Source organism: Triturus cristatus, chromosome 7 (genome assembly GCF_964204655.1).
Source record: "Triturus cristatus chromosome 7, aTriCri1.1, whole genome shotgun sequence".
In the NCBI taxonomy this organism is placed as follows: domain Eukaryota; kingdom Metazoa; phylum Chordata; class Amphibia; order Caudata; family Salamandridae; genus Triturus; species Triturus cristatus.
The window spans coordinates 1,183,871,335-1,183,892,060 of NC_140590.1; the positions used below are offsets into that span (position 1 = coordinate 1,183,871,335).

Here is a 20,726-nt window from a genome sequence, read left to right on the forward strand (position 1 = left end):
AGAAAACAGTTCATATACTTCCCATGATTAAAGGGGTTATAAAGCATGCCACTGACGTCTTTAAAGACCCTGTTCGAGCGAGGGTTCTCAACCCCCGCATCGAAAAAAGTACCGACCAGCCCCGCAGGACCCTGCATACATTAAAGCCCAGCTCCCTTTAGACTCCTTGGTCGTATCAAATGCCAGGAAGCGCGTTAACTCACAGACTACTGGAGAAACGCCCCCCCCAGACAAGGAGTCTAAGCTTTTAGAGGCCTCAGGAAAACGAGTCGCCGCACAGGCGGCGAACCACTGGCGTATTGCCAATACCCAAGCCCTGTTAGCCCGGTATGACAGGGCACATTATGACCAACTTGAGGACCTCATCCAACATCTGCCTGAACCCTTTAAGTCCCAGGCCACTGACCTCATTCAAGAAGGCAAATTAATATCTAATGCCTCCATTAAATGCGCCTTAGATGCGGCAGACACTGCTTCTGAGCGGTCAATACTAGCGTCTTACTCAGACGTCATGCCTGGCTCCGTATTTCCGGTTTTAAACCGGAGGTTCAAACCGCAATCCTAGCTCAACCTTTTAACCAGGAGCAACTATTCGGCCCTGCAGTGGATACTGCATTAGAAAAAATGAAAAAGGATAATGAAACTGCCAAGTCTATGGGAGCACTGCAGTCTTCTCAAAACCGGGGTTCATTTCGTCGCTCCTTTTATAGAGGAGGCTCCAAAAACAAACCACCTTTAAAAATTCTGGACAAACATCCCCTAACAGAGGTTATTTCAGGGGAGGTTATAGGGGAAACAATAACAAAGGGCGGGGCAACAACAACAACACCCGCACCTCACCAGCCACCAAACAGTGACTTGCCACCACTCCCCCCAGACCATTCCACTCCTGTCGGGGGGCGACTCCAACAATTCCTACCTGTCTGGACTTCCATCACCACAGACAGATGGGTAAGACAAATTATCCAGTCTGGCTACTGCCTCGAACTCATACAATCCCCCCCAAACATACCACCCAAACAACGTCCAATGTCCTTACATCATCTCTCTCTCCTCAAACAAGAAGTTCAATCCCTGTTACAAAAACATGCGATAGAACCAGTTCCCCTTCAACATCAGGGAAAAGGGGTATATTCTCTATACTTCCTCATTCCCAAAAAGGACAAAACACTAAGGCCCATACTGGATCTCAGACTACTAAACCAGTATATACATTCGGATCATTTTCATATGACCACTCTCCAACAAGTCCTCCCACTGTTACAACAGGGAGACTTCCTTGCCACATTAGACCTCAAGGACGCATACTTTCACATCCCTATGCATCCCGCTCACAGAAAATACCTACGATTTGTGGTAGATGGGCAACACTATCAATTTACAGTTCTCCCATTCGGAGTAACAACGGCACCCAGAGTGTTCACCAAGTGCCTAGCAGTCGTGGCAGCGCATCTCAGAAGACAACAGATCCATGTCTTCCCCTATCTGGACGATTGGCTCATAAAAGCCAACACATACCAAAAATGCGTACTCCACACTCATCGCACAATTCAAACTCTCCACGATTTGGGATTCACTATCAACTACCCCAAATCCCACCTACAACCCTCCCACTTACATCAGTATCTAGGAGCAACCATAGATACCTCCAAAGCCATTGCTTATCCCAGCACCGCCAGGATAACCAGTATACAAAATCTCATCTCTCAATTTCAAACTCATCCATCTCTTCCAGCAAGAGTATTCATGCAGCTCCTAGGCATGATGGCGTCATGCATCTCCATAGTCCCACACGCACGACTTCAAATGCGTCCCTTACAGGAATGTTTAGCACAACAGTGGAACCAAGCTCACGGACAACTTACCGATCTGGTGTTGGTGGACAGTCGCTCACTTCGCTCACTGAAATGGTGGAACACCATCAACCTGTCCAAAGGGCGACCGTTCTTAGAGCCTCTTCCACAAGTTGTGCTAACTACAGACGCATCTCTCACAGGGTGGGGAGCCCACCTCCTTCACCATACCACTCAGGGCAGATGGACCAGTCAACAAAAACTGCTCCACATCAACCACCTGGAACTCTTAGCAGTGTTCTTAGCACTAAAATCCTTTCAAGTTCACCTCAAGAACAAAACCGTCCTCATACGCACAGACAACATGACGACAATGTATTATATACAGAAACAGGGAGGGACACACTCTCTCCAACTGTCCCAACTGGCACAGCAAATCTGGAGATGGGCAATTCCCCAAAACATCTACCTGTTAGCAGAACATCTCCCAGGGATCCACAATCAAGTGGCCGACCTCCTAAGTCGCCACACACAGCAAATCCACGAATGGGAACTACACCCCAAGGTTCTACTCCCCTTCTTCCAAAAGTGGGGACAACCGGACATAGACCTGTTCGCCACTCCCGAAAACACAAAATGCCCAACCTTCGCCGCCAGGTTTCCACACCCACAGTCGAAGGGCAATGCCCTATGGATGAACTGGTCAGGCAGATTTGCGTACGCCTTTCCGCCTCTCCCACTAGTTCCATTTGTGGTACGCAAACTGAAACAACAGTCACTAACACTAATACTAGTGGCTCCCACTTGGGCACGTCAACCGTGGTTCACCACACTTCTGGAACTATCTTTGGTTCCACATCAAAGGCTACACCTCTCCCCGGATCTATTAACCCAGAACCATGGAGAAATCAGACACCCAGATCCTCAAACACTGAACCTAGCGATCTGGCTCCTGAGGTCTTAGAGTTCGGTTACCTCAATCTCCCTCCAGACTGTATGAATATCATAAAGGAAGCCAGACGCCCTACTACTAGAGCGTGTTATGCCGCGAAATGGAAACGATTTGCCATCTACTGCGCTAATAATGACATACATCCATTGGATGCTTCCATCCAAAACATCATTTGCTATCTACTACACTTGCAAAGATGCAATCTAGCGTATTCCTCTATACGTTTACACCTAGCAGCCTTGGCAGCCTACTTGCAAAATAGGCAACACCTGTCCCTTTTTAAGGTACCAGCCATCAAAGCGTTTATGGAAGGTCTCAAAAGAATCCTTCCCCCAAGATTGCCACCTGCACCAGTGTGGAATCTCAATGTGGTTCTAACAAGACTCATGGGTCCCCCATTTGAACCTATGCACAAATGTGAGTTGCAATTCCTAACATGGAAGGTAGCTTTCCTTATCGCAATCACTTCCCTGCGCAGAGTAAGTGAAATACAAGCCCTTACACTAGAGGAACCTTTCTTACAACTACACCGTAACAAAGTGGTTCTTAGGACAAACCCTAAATTTCTTCCAAAAGTGATTTCCCCTTTCCACCTTAACCAATCAGTAGAGCTACCAGTCTTTTTCCCAAACCCAGACTCCGTAGCGGAAAGGGCCCTACATACCTTAGATGTCAAAAGAGCCTTGCTTTATTACATCGACAGGACAAAACCCTTTCGAAAGACAAAACAACTCTTTGTTGCTTTCGCACCACCACACAAAGGCAACCCGATCTCCAAATCAGGCATAGCCCGGTGGATAGTTAAATGCATCCAAATATGCTACCTCAAGGCTAAACGTACACTTACAGTTCCCCCTAGGGCGCACTCCACGCGTAAAATAGGGGCTTCTATGGCCTTCTTAGGTAACATTCCCTTAGAAGACATTTGCAAGGCAGCCACGTGGTCTACCACGCATACCTTCACTAAACACTATTGTGTTGACGTGCAAGCCAAACAGGCCTCCGTGGGCCAGGCTGTCCTAAAAACTTTATTTCAAGCTGCTGCAACGGATACAGGCGACCACCGCTAAGGGGAAGCACTGCTGTATAATCTATCCTCAGTGTGTGATCTGCAGCTCATATGCCTCGAACGGAATATGCTACTTACCAGTATGCATCTGTTCTTGGCATGTAGAGCTGCAGAGTCACACACGCCCTCCCGCCTCCCCGGGACCTGTATCTGTTCCAGCATCCGTCTTACTTAGACATTACACATGGACATCCTTTTCTTTCATTTCTATACACTCCATCTTTTCCCATCATGGCGAAAAACAATCTGACGATGGAGTGGATGCCCATGCGCACTGTTGTCCAGGGGAGGAGTCACCATCCTCGTGACCAAAGGCTTCTTCCGAAGACAACAACAACCTGCAATCATCCGAGCCCAACACCAGATGGCGATCTTATCCTCAGTGTGTGACTCTGCAGCTCTACATGCCAAGAACAGATGCATACTGGTAAGTAGCATATTCCTTATTCCTTCTGCCCACCCAGCTGACTCTCCGAACAAACAGAATTTTGGTATGGGTATAAGGAGGGAGTGGTCGATTAGTATTGAGCCAGTGCATTGTTTTGTTCTTCAACTCAAGGTATGACTCAGTGGTTTTTCCTTCCAAGCCAGATACCCCCGTCAGTATAATAACATATGGTGAAGATTCTGGTGGAAGGTCTAAAGTGGGTAGCTTGAGGACATCACCTTGGATGGGATCAGATCTATTTTCTATTACATTTATATTCTGTACCATGACATTATTGGCTTTTGCATTGATGTCAGAAGATTTCTGCGGGGGCTTTTCTCCTGTATGTGAATTTTTAGGACCACTAACACTTGTAGTATTTTCAATACAAACAATATCTTCGCATTTGTCCCGGGATAATCCCGGGTGCCGATCCAGAGAGGGCATAGACAAGGAGGAAAAGGTTTTCTCTTTTGAGTTGCTTACAAGGGTAGCAGGGGGAGAATGTTCACAGAGCTCTCTAAGTAAATCTGTCTTCAAAGATTGATTGAATTCAAGATTAGTTAAGGCGGTCTGTTCTAATTTCTTGAGACGCTCCTCTATCTTAAGTCTATCCAGGATCGGGCGGGTTGAGTATTCAAAAACTTTCCTTATTTTTAAATAAAAACCATCATCTAGTTGCCTGGTTAGATCTGAAGTTGCTTCAGTCAAAGATTGGTCAACAGCACCCAGAATATTATTAGGTGCAGGTTTAGTACTTTTAGATTTTGTCGATCTGAATTGACTCCCCTTTTTCCCTCGCGGAGCAGCCTTCTGTTTTGGTTTAGCTCCTGAGATTAAGGCAGAGGAGGGGGAGGGGGAGATAACCTCAGAATTTGCATGTATTTGTGCTCGGGTAGATACGCCTTCTGATTGGTTGGTCACAACATCAGCCAAAGTAGTTACAGGCCTAGTTGTGCTTCTTTTAACTCTTTCTTTCCAAGGTTAAATCCGTACTGATATCAATGCTTTCGCCCTCACTAATCGTGCAATCAGTTAAAATAGGATTTGTGATATTTACCCCAGGTGTAACGGATAGAGCGATTTTCCATAAGGATGAACGTTTGGTGGTAAGAGGATCCAACGAGAGACGACGCTCTGTGAGATCTATTTCTCGTTCTAATAAATTAGCAGCTCTTACAATAAAATTGTCCAAAGTTCCTGGCATAGTGGTGCCAACTACGGTACTTTTGACCCTAGACATTCCTCCCACCGTTTTCATTATGGATGCTTCTATCAATTATACTAGCAAAATGCACAGGGGGTGGCCCAGCCCAGCGTCTCCAGTCTCGAACGGCCTCAAACGGCCCGCTCTTTGCCCGATCTTCGCCCCGTGCTGCGTCCCGTTAGCGCGTGCAGTCAGGGGACTTATATTAGTGGAAGATCCGAAAGGAGGAGCAACCAGGTGTGCTGGATGAAATCGGCAGAAAGCACCCTGGTCCTCGCAGTCCCGGAAATCAAAGCCCCCACACCGTCCCTTCAAAATGCAGCACAAGCGTCCCCACAGGTCTGGTTACACGAGCAAGGTGAAAATCCGGCTCCAATATGTAGAGTCAACGCCCACGAGCGGCACCCTCTTCTGTTGAGTCCCACCTCAACTATGGGAATGATTAAAGCATGTGAATCTGGCAGATGCAAACACTGAAGTACAGCCAACTATTTTCGTCATTGAGCCCTGACACATTATTCCCCAGGCACTCTTGATAGGAAGTGTGCAACTCTGCTGTCATCTTACAAAGCAGAAAAGTATCAGTTGGAACTGGTCAGAGCCGCAGCCTCAGACTCCTGTGAAGCTTCCTTCTAACCCCCCCTCTCCTTTTGAAGCAAGGTATTGCCAAATAGATCTGACCGACATCTAGCAGCAGATTTTTTTACCTTAGAATTTCCCAGGCGTCAGACTGGATCCGGAAGTTCTCATCCAGGGGATACTCATCAATAGTCATAATCTATGAGTAATCCCCGCCCATGTGCGGGATCCCGGAGCATATAGAAAATACATATATATACATATATATATATATACATATGTGAAAACATATAAATGCAGCCTAATAATGTTCAAAACATGGCAATGCTGTAAATTACATATATTTTTGCATAGTAGTGCCCCCGTAACCCGTAAGGAAAAAAGGAAGCATCAGGCAAATTATAACACAGCACTGCTTTATTGCCATAAAGCAACATGTAATTGTAGGCATTCGCCAGTAGGCTGCAGTAGAGTATCAAGAAACCAAGAAAACTGACACCCTGCCTTTAAGGCATTAGAGTAGGGGGACCGTGCCTTTAAGGCCTGCCTGTGACCCCCCTGCTCCCATGATGCACTACAGGTGGCAGTTGGGTCAGTTCTTTTTTCCGGCTCCTTCTGTGAGGATCCTGGAGCTTGAGCTCTTCAGTTTTATTGACTGAAATTTTGAATTACAGCTTTTTCAAGCTTTTTTCGACGTTTTCTGGTTTTTAAGGGCTGATTCTGCTGGTTTCCAGTGAATTTTCCAGTTTACCATCAAAACACGATCCTGACCAGTGTCCCCACTGCCAGAAGTTCTCAAAGCGCACTCTGAGGGACAGAGAGCGCATTAAACTGCATGCAAGACTGGAGAAGGAACGAAGCCGTCGTGAAGGCGAGCATTCCTCATCAAGACCACCTTCTTCAGCTACGCAAGTACAGAAACGGCGACATACCAGCTCCCCGGGCTCCAAGAAGACCAGGAGTCCAAGAGGTTCGCCGTCGACGTCGAGGATGCCGGCGAAAAGGCAGAGAATTTCGGCGTCGAGGGATTCATCCCACCATCAAGAGTCTCCGCCGTGCAAAAGTAAGTCGGCGTCGAGAGGCGGCCCTTCGGGCTCGAAGGCTGCTAGTCTAGTGACATCTGGACTGTCTCCGTCGACGTCGAGACACTCTCCGCCAGCCTCGAGGGGGTCGACGTCGAGAGATGCGGCGACGTACATTCCGCCGCGAGTGTGCCGGTCGCCGTCGATGGTTACCCCCACTCGGCGACATAGGTCGACGTCGAGATCGGCGTCTAGATCACCACGTCGACGTCGAGAGAGGTCGACGTCGAAGTCGCCCAGTCGACGTCGAGAGAGGTCGCCGTCGAAGTCGCCCAGTCGACGTCGAGAGAGGTCGCCGTCGAAGTCGCCCAGTCGACGTCGAGAGAGGTCGCCGTCGAAGTCGCCCAGTCGACGTCGAGAGAGGTCGCCGTCGAAGTCGCCCAGTCGACGTCGAGAGAGGTCGAAGTCGCCCAGTCGACGTCGAGAGAGGTCGCTGTCGAAGTCGCCCAGTCGACGTCGAGAGAGGTCGCTGTCGAAGTCGCCCAGTCGACGTCGAGGTCATCTAGCTGACGTCAGGTGCCAGAGAAGAGGAGATCGACGTCGAGGTCTCCGCGATCGGCGTCGAGACCGCCGTCGAGACCAGAATGGCATACCTCACACTTGCCGATGGTGACGCAGACGTCGTCGACGTCAAGGGATTCGACGTCGAGGGCGAAAACTGGACCGCCCGCGGAGAGGTCCCCAGGAGAACAGTCATCATCTCCGGGACTGCACATCGTGCAAATATCTCCGGAAAGATCACCGAGGCTCCAGAGCGGTTTGGACTGTCACCATGCTGGTTACGAGATGTGGGCGCTGGCACATGTCGGAGTCCGGGATCGGACTACTCCCGCATGTATTCCCCACCGCGCAAGAGTAAATCGCCTCCGAGGGATCCAAGGCCAATTTCACCACGCCGGTCTCGTTCCAGGGACCGTCGCACCGCGCCAAAACGTCCAAGATCTCCGTCCAAGCGCAGATCAGGATCAAGGGCTCACCATAGCGAACGCTCCCACAAGAGGCGACGCACCAGGTCGTCCACTGGGACTTCATCCACAAGATCCTCAGTCCGGGACTACTCTCCTACTTTTTCATCCACGCCTCCATCGCGAGTGTCTCCGGTGGATGACATTATATAACTTTCTCGGACGTCCTGGGTAGAGGGGCGCAGAAGTTGAACATCGCACTGCACGTCCCTCAGGCACCCACTTCTGTGATCTTTGATACTTTACACCATCGGTCAGCTCCCAGATCTCTGCTCCCGTTGGTGCCAGGATTGTTAGAACCAGCGATGGCCACATTCCTTACACCGGCTACAGCGGGCTCGGTCCCCTCGAGAATAGCAAAGAAGTACAAGGCTCCGACCGAGGACCCTTTATTCTTGAGGGCGGACTCGGTGATAGTGGCGGCGGCCATGAAGTCTCACTCAGCCTCAGTATCTGCTTCTGTCCCCCCTGAGAAGGACAGCAAGCTGATGGACTCCTACGGCAGGAGAATGTGCAACACCTCTGCCTCGCACATGAAGGTCGCTAGCGCTTCAGCCCTGCTGGGGAGGTATGATCGTTCCCTATGGGATTCCCTGGCCAGATTCGTGGAGAAATTGCCTAGGGAGGACAGGCAGGACTTCACGGAGATCCTCCATGAAGGCGGACTGGTGGCCAACCAAGTAATAAGCGCAGCGGCGGATGCATCAGACCTAGCCGCGCATGGCTACTCCCATGGCATCTGCTCCCGCCGTTCGGCCTGGCTCAGATTAACGGGCCTCAAACCAGATGCGCAGAAAAGAATTCTGAACCTGCCGTTTAATGGATCATCGCTATTTGGAGCTCATGCGGACGACCAAATGAGCAAGATGAAAACGGAATTGGACACCGTAAAGGCTGTGGGACTGGAAAAACGCAAAGAGTTCCGCAAGCGCTTTCGCCAGGGCGACAAACGTGCCTTTCACCAGCGCGTTCAAACGCCCCAATGGTCCTCTCAAAACCAACAGAGGTCCCAGTTTCAGCAAAGGGGCCGGGGCAGAGGAAGAGGAAATGCTAAACAGCAGCAGTCCTCTAACAAGCAACCTCCCAAGCAGTGAAAACTTACTTCCTCCGCGCTCGTTCGCCACTCCGGTAGGAGGAAGTATCACCGCTCACCTGGCAGAGTGGAATACAATTACAAACGACAGATGGGTGCTGAGTATTGTAGAGCGTGGCTACTTGCTGAGGTTCAAATCTCCCCCTCCGCAGGTACCCCCACGGAAACAGCCACTCCCTCCCAGCCAAAACAAGCTTTTAAAGGACGAAGTTGCCACTCTCCTCTCCAAAAACGCCATAGAGGACGTTCCAAACAGGCAGAGAAATCAGGGAGTGTATTCCCGGTATTTTCTTGTTCAGAAAAGAGGAGTGATCGGAGACTACAGACCCATCCTCGATCTCCGCCTACTCAACAGATTTCTCAGAAGAGAAAAATTCAGGATGCTAGCACTGCACCAGATCTTCCCACATCTACACCAGGGGGACTGGATGTGTGCCATCGACTTACAGGATGCATACTTCCACATTCCTGTCTAAGCGAAACATCGGAAGTTTCTCAGATTTCGCATCTTTCGCCAACATTATCAATACAAGGTCCTGCCATTCGGCCTCAAGTCCGCGCCACGAACATTCTCAAAGTGCATGGCGGTGGTGGCTGCATTTCTCCGCAAACGGAAGATATTCGTCTATCCCTATCTAGACGACTGGCTCTTAAAAAGTTCCACTCCGGCTCGACTCCAGAGTCATCTCTCGTTCTGCCTAAACCTTCTACACTCGTTGGGCCTTCAGGTCAACTGCAGGAAGTCGATCCTCAATCCAACTCAGCGGATCCACTACATTGGGCGCCTCTCTAGACTCCTCAAGCGCAAGCGTGTGTCCTTCGGAGGAGAGGTTATCCTCCATGCTGCAAAAAAGCCGCACGCTTCTCAGCACAGAATATCCCACAGCCAGACAAGTGTCATCTCTCCTGGGATCCATGGCCTCGTGCATCTACATCGTGCCCAACGCACGTCTGCACATGCGTCCTCTGCAACAAGACCTAGAGGATCAGTGGTCGCAGAGGTCCGACCGCTGGGAAGATCACATTACCCTTCATCTAGCCGCCAAGGATTCCATCCGGTGGTGGATGAAGCGCTCCCATCTGCTTCACGGCGTCCCTTTCCATCAGGCGCCTCCGACACAGACAGTGGTCACAGACGCCTCCATGCAGGGCTGGGGGGCTCATATGGGCCGGCTTCAAGTACAAGGTCTCTGGTCCGCTACCGAACAGAGCTATCACATCAACTTCTTGGAGCTCCGAGCAGTCCATCTCGCTCTCAAGTCCCTGTACCCATCCCTGCAGACCGACTATGTTCAGGTTCAGACGGAAAACACCACGACTATGTTCTATCTGAACAAGCAAGGAGGGACCAGATCACGGGTCCTGTCTCTGGAGGCCCAGTCAATCTGGAAATGGCTTCTGGCGAGAAACCTGACGATCGTCGCTGTTCACCTGCCAGGGACCCTGAACGTGCAGGCGGACGGCCTCAGCAGAGACTTCGTCGAAGCGCACGACTGGGTGCTCAACGAAGACGTCGCTCAAGACATCTTCCGCTTGTGGGGCATACCGGACATCGATCTGTTCGCAGACGCGGACAACAAGAAATGCCCCGTCTTCGCCTCCAGGTTCCCTCAACGAGGGTCGCAGGGGAACGCGCTTTTGATCAGCTGGTCGAGGACATTGCTTTACGCTTTTCCTCCTCTCCCTCTCATCCCGGCTGTGATTCAGAAGTTCTACAGGGCCAGAACTCGGATGATCCTAATAGCACCGGAGTGGCCCCGGCAGTGGTGGTACCCAGATCTACTCCAGCTGTCGGAGGTACCACAGAGGAGGTTGCCATGCCTGCCGAACTTGCTGACCAAGGACAAGGGGAGAGTGTTCCACCCCAATCTCCCCTCCCTCCGCTTGACGGCATGGCTCCTGAATTCATCCAGTACGGACATCTAGATCTTCCACCGGACTGTATGAGCATTCTTCGGGAGGCAAAGAGGCCCTCCACGAGGAAGTCGTATGGCTTTAAATGGAAAAGATTCTGCTTCTGGTGTAGAGATAACGCCCTTGATCCGATCCGGGGTCAAGAACAGGTTATTCTCCCCTACTTACTGTACTTGGCGAAGTCTGGGTTAAAGTACTCGTCCATCAGAGTACACTTAGCGGCTATTACAGCCTATAGGAAGTCTCCTACCCAGACCTCATTCTTTCAGATGCCAGTGGTAAAGGATTTCTTAGAAGGGCTTAAGAAAGTTTACCCACCTGTAAGGTCTCCTTCCCCTTCCTGGGAGCTTAATATCGTTCTCTCTAAGCTGATGGGAGCTCCTTTTGAGCCGATTCATAAGGCCTCCTTGCAACATTTGACCTGGAAGGCTGCCTTCTTAGTAGCCATCACTTCGGCCCGTAGGGTTAGTGAAATTCAGGCCCTCTGCTGCAAGGAACCTTACACTGTGTTTCATGCTAATAGGGTGGTGCTCCGTACTCATCCGAGCTTCCTGCCCAAGGTGGTTTCGGACTTCCATATTAATCAGGTGATCACGTTGCCCACCTTCTTTCCTCAGCCGACCACTCCCCCGGAGAGAGCTCTACACTCTCTTGACCTCCGGAGGGTTTTGAAATTCTATCTAGCTAAGACCCTTACTCTTAGAAAGTCAGACAGGCTCTTTGTTAACTATGGGCCCACTAATACCGGGCTGACTGCGGCCAAGAGGTCTATCTCTAGATGGATTGTCTCTTGTATAGCTTTGGCTTACCAACTGTCCCACAAAGTTCTACAGGGTAAACCTAGAGCACACTCTACTCGAGGGAAAGCTTCTACTGTAGCACTCCTTCGCAACGTTCCCATGTCTGAGATCTGTAAAGCGGCTACATGGCGCTCAGTCCATACTTTTACGCGCCATTACTGCCTAGATTCAGTCGCGCAGGCCGACGCCCAGGTGGGGCAGGCTTCTCTGAGGAACCTGTTTGCATAACTGTAAATGTAAAATGTGTTTTGCTGTTTGTTTTTTAACTGTTGTTTGCTCGTCCGCGAGACTTTGGGTATGGGCTTGCTACTCTATTCATAGATTATGACTATTGATGAGTATCCCCTGGATGAGAAGGATTAGTTACTTACCTGTAATCCTAGTTCTCATCCAGGGGTATACTCATCAGTCATAAGCGACCCACCCACCTCCCCGGACGAGCAATGTTTTCTTTAAATAAGTAATGTATGGAAGACAGATCTACTCAGGTGCGGAGGCACCGCCAAAAAACTGGCCCAACTGCCACCTGTAGTGCATCATGGGAGCAGGGGGGTCACAGGCAGGCCTTAAAGGCACGGTCCCCCTACTCTAATGCCTTAAAGGCAGGGTGTCAGTTTTCTTGGTTTCTTGATACTCTACTGCAGCCTACTGGCGAATGCCTACAATTACATGTTTCTTTATGGCAATAAAGCAGTGCTGTGTTATAATTTGCCTGATGCTTCCTTTTTTCCTTACGGGTTACGGGGGCACTACTATGCAAAAATATATGTAATTTACAGCATTGCCATGTTTTGAACATTAGGCTGCATTTATAGGTTTTCACATGTGTGTATATATATATGTATATATATGTATTTTCTATATGCTCCGGGATCCCGCACATGGGCGGGGATTATTCATAGATTATGACTTTGATGAGTATACCCCTGGATGAGAACTAGGATTACAGGTAAGTAACTAATCCATTTTTCATCGAGCAATAACCCTTGCACTCCAATAGGTGGCGTTGGTCGACTCCGCAAGACATCGTAGGCATAGTCTCCCCCATTGTGATGTCTGCGTCATCTACATAGGCGCGACCTCGGCAAGCTAGCGTCCGTTATTTTCTTTCTGTGCCAGCCAGCACAGATCCGTGAAGAGAGCTACCCTCTATTACTTTTTGAGAGGCTTTTTTCAACGTTTTGTCAAACATTTTTGATGTTTGGGTTTTTTTCAACATGTCAAAGAAGACTTCTGGATTCAAACATTGTGGTGCCTCCCACTGTGAGATGTTGGTGACTGATCCAAACATCTTGATGGAGGTCTTGCAGCCAAGTGTCTCCTCCTCGGATCCTCTACAGACATTCAACTAGATCTTGACTGATGTCCTTTTGGGAACCTAGTCCAAGCCAAACACAGTGGCTCCTGTGAGTAGAACAATCGCCCGCTGCATTCCCCCTGCACCGGCCAACTGAAATTTCCTCACCAACCACTCTACCCCCAGGAGCTTGGTGGTCCCAGCCACCATCTCACAAAGCGTTTTCACTTTTGCACCCCCGGATAGGGAATCCAAGAGTCTGGATAGTTGGGGAAAGAATCTTTTCTTCCACCAGCCTTGCATTGCGGTCGGTGAGCACTGCATGCCTCTTGGGCGAATATTCCCACTCCCTGTGGGAAACAGTGGTGCCAGTGCTGGCACAGATCCCGGAGGAGGCCCGGGCCATCCTCTCACAAGCCGAATCCGATGGGAGAGGTGAAGCAAATTTCACCATTCGTTGTGGATTTGACCCAACCAACTCACTGGGCAGAGGAATGTCATGGACTGATGGACCGTGGCTATTCGCCATGCCTGGCTGAGAACTTCTTGCTTTTCTGGGGGGTCTCTTTGGAGACGAGGCAGACGTTAACCTGGAGCGCTTCAAGGACTCACAGGCTATAGCCAAGTCCTTGGGCCTCTCAGTGGCCACATGTTCCCCATCTGCTTTTGTCACATTCGTGGCTATGGAAGGTGCTTTCAGCCATGCCAGCCATACCCCATCCACAAGGCCACGCAAGTTCTGCAACCTCTGCGCAGCTTTGGGCACGGCTTGTTCCAGCCATGCGGGTTGGGCAACCAGAGATTTTCCAACTCCGATACTGCCTGCCTATCCGCTTTACCTGCGGTTTACTGTAGGCCATGAGCACTTTGTTTACTGTGCTCCCCTTGTGCCCTACCAGCTCCCCTCCAGTGTTCACCAAGGTGATGGCGGTGGTCTCAGCTCATCTTTGTTATCCGGAGTGCCAGCCTTCACCCTATCTCGACAACTGGCTGTTAAAGGTGAGTTTGCCCCAGGTTGGCGTCTCGTACATCCAGACTACGGTAAACGACCTGCATTCACTGGGGTTCTCTATCAACATGCCGAAGTCACACCTGACTCCCTCTCAGACACTCCTTTTCATCAGAGCTGTTCTTAATTATGGTGCAGTTTCGGGGCTATCCTCCCAAGCGGCGAGTGAAGGATATTCAGGCGGACACTGATGTTTCTGCCTCTTTCCTGGATATTAGTGAGAAGGAGACTCAGACTGCTGGGCCTCATGGCCTTTTGCATCCTGCTAGTGAAAACATGCCAGATTGCATAAGCGGGCTCTGCAGTGGGGCTTGAAGTTCCAGTGGGCACATTAGGGGAATGTCTCTGACATGGTCAAGATCTCTGAGAGAACGGCACAGGACTTGCAATAGTGGCTAAAAGACTGTGTGTCAGAGGGCAGACCCTTCTCCCTTCCGAACCAGACCACATAGTAGTGACAGATGTGTCACTCCAGGGTTGGGGTGCCATCATGAAGAGGTAGAGATCTAAGGACTCTGGTGTCCGGCAGAATCTGGACTCCACATCAACTTATTGGAGCTCTGAGTGATTCGCTTGGCATTGAAAGCCTTTTTTCCTTCAATCAAGGGAAAGCTGGCAACACCACCACCATGTGGTACTGCAACAAACAGTGCTGGGTTTGGTTGTGAACCATTTGTCGAAAGGCCCTGCATCTCTGGATGTGGCTGGAACATCAGGGCATTTCGCTGGTGGTTCAACACCTGACAGGCTCTCTGAACGCCAGGGTGGATGAACTCAGCCGTCCGTGCTTGGTGGATCATGAATGAGGTCTTCACTCAGAGGTGGTGCAAGGTCTCTTTCAGCAGTAGGGAGAGCCTTGGTTAGATCTGCTTGCCACTGAAGAGAATGCACAAAGTCATCGGTTCTGTGCGTTGGAATTTCCAAGGCGGCACTCACTCAGCGGTGCTTTTCATTGTGAGTGGAACTGCAGCCTCCTGTACACCTTTCCACCTGCGCCACTTCTGTCCTGAGTGCTTAAGAAGATCAAGCGTAACCAGGCCCAAGTCATTCCGTCCGGACTGGGCACAAAGAGTCTGGTATCCCAAGCTCCTGAGCATGGCCATCGATCCTCTGATATGACTGCCCCTGCTGTAGGATCTTCTGTCACAGCACCAAGGGACGGTTCTTCACCCAAGCCTGTCCAGCTTTCACCTCTTTGCTTGGAGATTGAACGGCTACAGTTGACAGCTTTAGGCCTTCCGACTGAAGTCTGTAACCTCATCTTGGCAGCCAGGCGTCCTTCGATTAAGACGGTATACACCTGTAGATGGTACAAGTTTGTGGCATAGTGCTCAGCAAAGGCTGTGGAGTCCCTCTCTGCCCCTCTTTCTAGGTTTCTCTTGTTGATTCTTTCTTTGTCCCAGCAGGGCTCTGCTCTGGGCACTCTAAAAGGCTATCTAGCAACCAGGTCTGCTTTCCTTCAGCTACCAGATCAGCCTTCTTTATTTAAGTCTCCTATTGTAAATAGATTTTTTAGGGGCATTATTCATCGTTTTCTTCCATCTCCTTTCATAATGCCCCAGTGGGACTTGAATCTTGTGTTAACTTACCTTGTGTGCTCCTTTCAAGCCTCGTCACACCTGCCCTCTCAGGCTCTTTAAACTTGCAGAGTGAGTGAGCTTCAAGCTCTTTCTTCTAAGCCCCCTTTCTTCTCTGTGCATCCGGACAAAGTGGTGCTTAGGAGGAGGAGGACCTTGTTCCTTCCTAAAGTAGGTACACCTTTTCACATAGGACAAACTATTACTCTGCCCACCTTTTTCCCATCTCCGTACTCTTCCAAGGAGGAGTAGAGACTCCACCGTCTTGACCTAAAGCGACCGCACTAAAGATTTCAGGGTGTACGATCAACTCTTCATTGGCTATGTGGGTGTCTGGGAAAGGCCGGGCTGTCCAAAAGCCTACCATCTCCCAATAGGTTGTCCTTTGTATAAAAATCTGTTACGCTTTAGCGAAAAATGAGCCTTCAGTGGGGCTGCGTGCTCATTTCACCAGGGCTACGACAGCAGCTACTGTATTGTCATGTGGAGTCCCACTCATTGACATCTGCCAGGCGGCAAAGTGGGCATCTATGCACACGTTCACCAGACATTGCTGCCTGGACAGTCAAGTCAGGAGGGACGGCTATTTTGTCCTCCAGGACTTTCAGCTGTGAACTTGGTTCGCAGACCCGCCTCCGGGGTTGGTGTTGCTGGGGTGTCTATTCTAAGATAAGGAATCTATAACAGTCTCTTTCAGATGTAAAAGTTACTTAACTTCAGGAACAATGTATCTGTAAAGGATGTAGGTTAGTTATAGATTCCTTTCCGCCCCACCCATCCTCCTCGCAAACTGATTTCTAGGGATAGTTGTGGCGCACCAGTGGTCAGTGTCTTTTATGGCTCTGCGCTTCTGGCGTGGAATGTCGTATCAGAACTGATGATAGCGCGCAGGGATGGCGTCTAAGTAGGCACCACGATGTCATCCCGGCGAACATTACAACGGACGCAGTCGACAAAGCCATCTACAGACATGCAGGGGTACTGCTAAGAAAACAATCTCCGGATCCAGTCTGATGCCTGGGGGTAATTCTAAGGTAAGGAATCTATGACCTACCTCTTACAGATACATCGTTACCAAAGGTAAGTAACTTTGACTTCAGTTCATAGTAAAGTTGGACTACATGGTCTGTCGCTGTTTTAGTGTTATTGAAGTGCGTATACACTAATAACGTTGACTAGCGTTGGACTTTCAGCTCAATGACTGGGAATGATTTGGTTTGTGAGTCTATGAAAGATTACACTACCGGAGAACAATAGCTGCAGGTAAGTAACTTTTCCATTTTGTGAACATGGTTAACAAACTGTCAAATTACTTGTAACGAAACTCAAGTTTTTTCATGTTTTTGTGAGTTGAAGTTTTTTATGGAGATATTAATTAACCAAAAACAAAGTATGAACTTAAACTGAAGGAGAGTTGTCAGGAATGCTCTCAAGTGGTGTCGCCAGAACTGTGCCATATAGCCACTTGGGATTTTTCATTGGTAGACAATCAATGCATCTAGGTGTAATTAAACAGAACAGCCCTTCCTTAAATGAATAACTTGCGACTCTTGGTATAGCTTTCTTTACTTTATACTTTCATGCTTTGTGCTTAATTTGATCGTTCAACTTTCTTCAAGTAACTTTCGCTCTCTCCTCTTCCTAGGTCACCTTAAAAGCGAGTGTGGAAATGTCAAGCTCTGTTTCACAGGACGTGTTCGCCCTCCTCCGTTCTCCTCTTTGCCGCTGTTGTGTAATATAATTAAACAGACTGAGCAGTGAAAAGAGGTTTAACAGTCTCTGTCCCACTCCCCTCTCTAAAACCTCTACTTTTCCATCTGAATAAAAGCCTCTGGCCAAGCTGGATTACGATGAGACTGTTTTATGCCTCCTCCCTTCTCGTCTACCAATGGGAGGACTTCAATGTGAATAATGAACTCTGAGGATTGTGCATAAATGGGGATTTTGGTTTGTCGGGGGTTATGTTTTTTTTAGTTTAAGGCTCTGTTGTCGCCCATTTGTCTCTAGAGCAGCAGGCCTACTAAAGTTGCCGTTGCCAATCAAACAAAAGTAGGGGTTGGGATATATTTCTACGGTGTTGTCTTGCTTTCTCAATGTGCTTCTCTGATCTTTGTCTCTTTTAAGCTGTTGCTTTAGACAGAAATGCAGACCATGACCGGTAACGGATTGCAAGGTGTGGTGGAGCATTAGGGTGTTAAGTTATTTCATTCAGATTTTTGGTACACAGGACATATTCAGTTGGTGGTGAAGGCTGCAGACCGAAGCAAGCATTTTTGTCTCTGTATATATCAGTTTGTGTAATGACTTTTAATAACGGCTTGCTTCTGAAAATTTAAAATGGAAAGAAATGTGTGGCAGTTCAGCTGTTAAGTGGATGTTCAGAATGTGCTATGGGCAGAAAGTATAGTGTGCGCATTGGTAGGAAGGAGAACCAGCACCTATATTCCGTCCCTGTTTCATCGCCAATGACTTCAAAGCTCTCAGTGAAAAAGCACTTTTTTGGAATAGTCCTGCAAAGAGTTCCTCTCCAGACTGAGCAACAGAAGGATTTATTTGCAGCACATACATTCTACATCTACAAGATCTGGACCATCAAAATAGAATGTCCTTTCATAACATCTATGGACTTGGTGCAGTTCTTTCAATATTTCATATCAGTGATTTCTACAGTAGGCCTGTTTTTGTAGGTTCAATGATGTAACTGTCTAGTGGTGCCTGTGCCTTTGCAATACCAGCATTCAGAACAGTTTATCTACATTGTGGCCCTAATCAAAAAGAGAAGCATCAAAACCATTGAAGGTCCAATACAGCACTTCACTTCTTCTGTTTCAACATTGGAGGACTTTATGTTGAATCAACCCAACTTTGTCAGTTTCTTGCAGCACGTGTAAAATCTCACCCAGCTCCACACTTCTATCTGGTTGCTCAACCTTGGGCGCCGTCTTGTGGGCTTTCAAGAGGGGAGCCCAAGCTTACAAGGAAAAGTGACACTTTCTTTCCCGCTCTGTTAAATACCTTTTAAAAACCCCAGAACGCCACTCTGAAAGCTGTTGCCTGTCCAATCGAACACCATGGAGTTAGTGTACATAGAAGCTCACAACTGGGCCAACCGATCCAGTAAAATCTTATGGACATGTTTTACTGTATATTTTTTTCTGATTGTTATACCATTTGAGACAAACTTATATCAAGCTGTAAAAATAACTGATTTGAGATACCGTCCATAAGTTGACTCCCATTTTCTTTCTCTTGTTGCTAAGGAACGCACCTAGAAAATATTCCTTTTGGACTCTTTTCTTTGACTTCGCACCCAGTATTGAAGCTCTAGGACTGATACACCTTCTATAAAGACCATACTACCATGCCACTCTCTTATTTGAATTTAATGAGATGAAATTATTTGAAAGATTTGCACTTTAACCTGTCTGTTTGCAATGACCTGTAAGGATACAGATGTCTTGTTATATTTACCTGTAATACATCCTGTTATAAACTGTGAAATGGCATTTTGGTACATGATTTTACTGAAGGTGGGATGTGGCTGCTGACTGAGTTATGTCCTCCTTGAGTAGGCTTATCTTTTCCTGATTGCATCTACTATGGACATGTTCATGTATCACTTGTGCTTTAGGAATTTTACTTCCGTAACACAAACCTACCGGTTCCAGCTATGTTTGTGTAGACGATCACTCTAAGAATAGTAAGACAGGTCTAGTTTATTTTCCTGTTTGTTTTCTTTCTTACTGCTTTAAGATATGATTTATTGTCCTTCAGACAATGCCATTTTGCCTACCTGTTGGGAAACATGTTAGGCTCTACTTTTAGGTTTAGAAATTGCCTTACAAGCAGCTTTTCTTTAGTCAGTGAAGACTGAGGGTGCTGTATCAGCCAACAAAATTTCAGCTGTAAGAAATAAAACTAATGCTGGGACTTAAACAAACTGATAAGCGTCATTGAGTTTTAGCTATTAGAACAAATGTAGACCATACAGACATAGCTATGTGATGTGAGGAAAGAGAAGTCAGTGCTTACCTCGATCGTAATTTGACACTAAGACCGTGTTAATGTCACAGACAAGACAGTGTAGTATCACTTAGTCAGACGTCTACAATAAAGACAAGCATGAATGTTAATTTGGATTCAAATCCCTGCTACCCACTTGTCTAAGGCATGCTATGGAAAAAGCAATATAAGCTTTTGATCGGGTCATAGAAACACCTTCACTTAAAAGAATGAAAGATGTCATGACAGATTTACTTAGATGTGAAACCAGTTTTGTTTTCTTTAAAATTATTTCTTTTCCTTTCTGGGTTCTCCGGATGTTAGTAATGAGTTGAGGGCTGATTTGTTTGTGTGCAATTTATATTTCTTTCCTGTGAGAGGCATTCAATGGCTGAAGATTTTCCCTGGATGGCATTGTAGACACACCTTGTGATGGTTTTAGGGACAATTGAAATTTGTGCGGGGGAGGCAATTGAGATTCCAACACCTATTTAGGGAGTCCTGAAAATGATTTTTTTTCTTCTTCAAGAAGGGTTTTCATACTAACAAGTATGTAACTTGATATTTCTTAAAAATTAGAGAGAAAAAATCATTTTTTTTTTAATATGTACAGCAAGAATTCTTTTCTGTCAATAAATATGCTAAAAATTATCCCTTGTGTCTTTATTCACTGCACACATTCTTGCACCTCAATGTCTCTTAACAGCCTTAAAAAGAAAGGGAAATAAAATGCAAGGTTCGCTGAAAATGTTACTGCAAGTAGCTCCTGATACAGACATCTCGCTGCAGATTACTCACCTTTTGAATATTCCCACGGTGTCCGGCTGGATCTGGAAACGTTCCAGCAGTACCTCTGCACCCTGGTAGATAGTGCTGTGCTACCCTGCACTGGTGCCATTTGGCCTCAAAGGTTATGCAGAGCCCATATAGACACAATTACCACTAGCTGGCATCAGTTCC

The 20,726-nt window shown here is 48.0% G+C and overlaps 1 protein-coding gene across 5 annotated transcripts in view; it reads left to right on the plus strand.

Moving 5' to 3' along the window:
* The window catches only part of LOC146811408 (uncharacterized), an 880,866-nt gene extending 860,449 nt beyond the window's left edge, over window positions 1-20,417 (plus strand). For all 5 annotated transcript variants that reach the window (XM_085618520.1, XM_085618519.1, XM_085618522.1 and 2 more), the window contains one exon: window positions 17,410-20,417. Coding sequence is in view for 2 of the 5 variants with exons in the window: in XM_085618522.1 (XP_085474648.1) it covers window positions 17,410-17,419 (10 nt within the window). In the remaining 3 variants the exon portion in view is untranslated. The remainder of the gene's footprint in view (window positions 1-17,409) is intronic.
* Window positions 20,418-20,726: the final 309 nt, after the last annotated feature.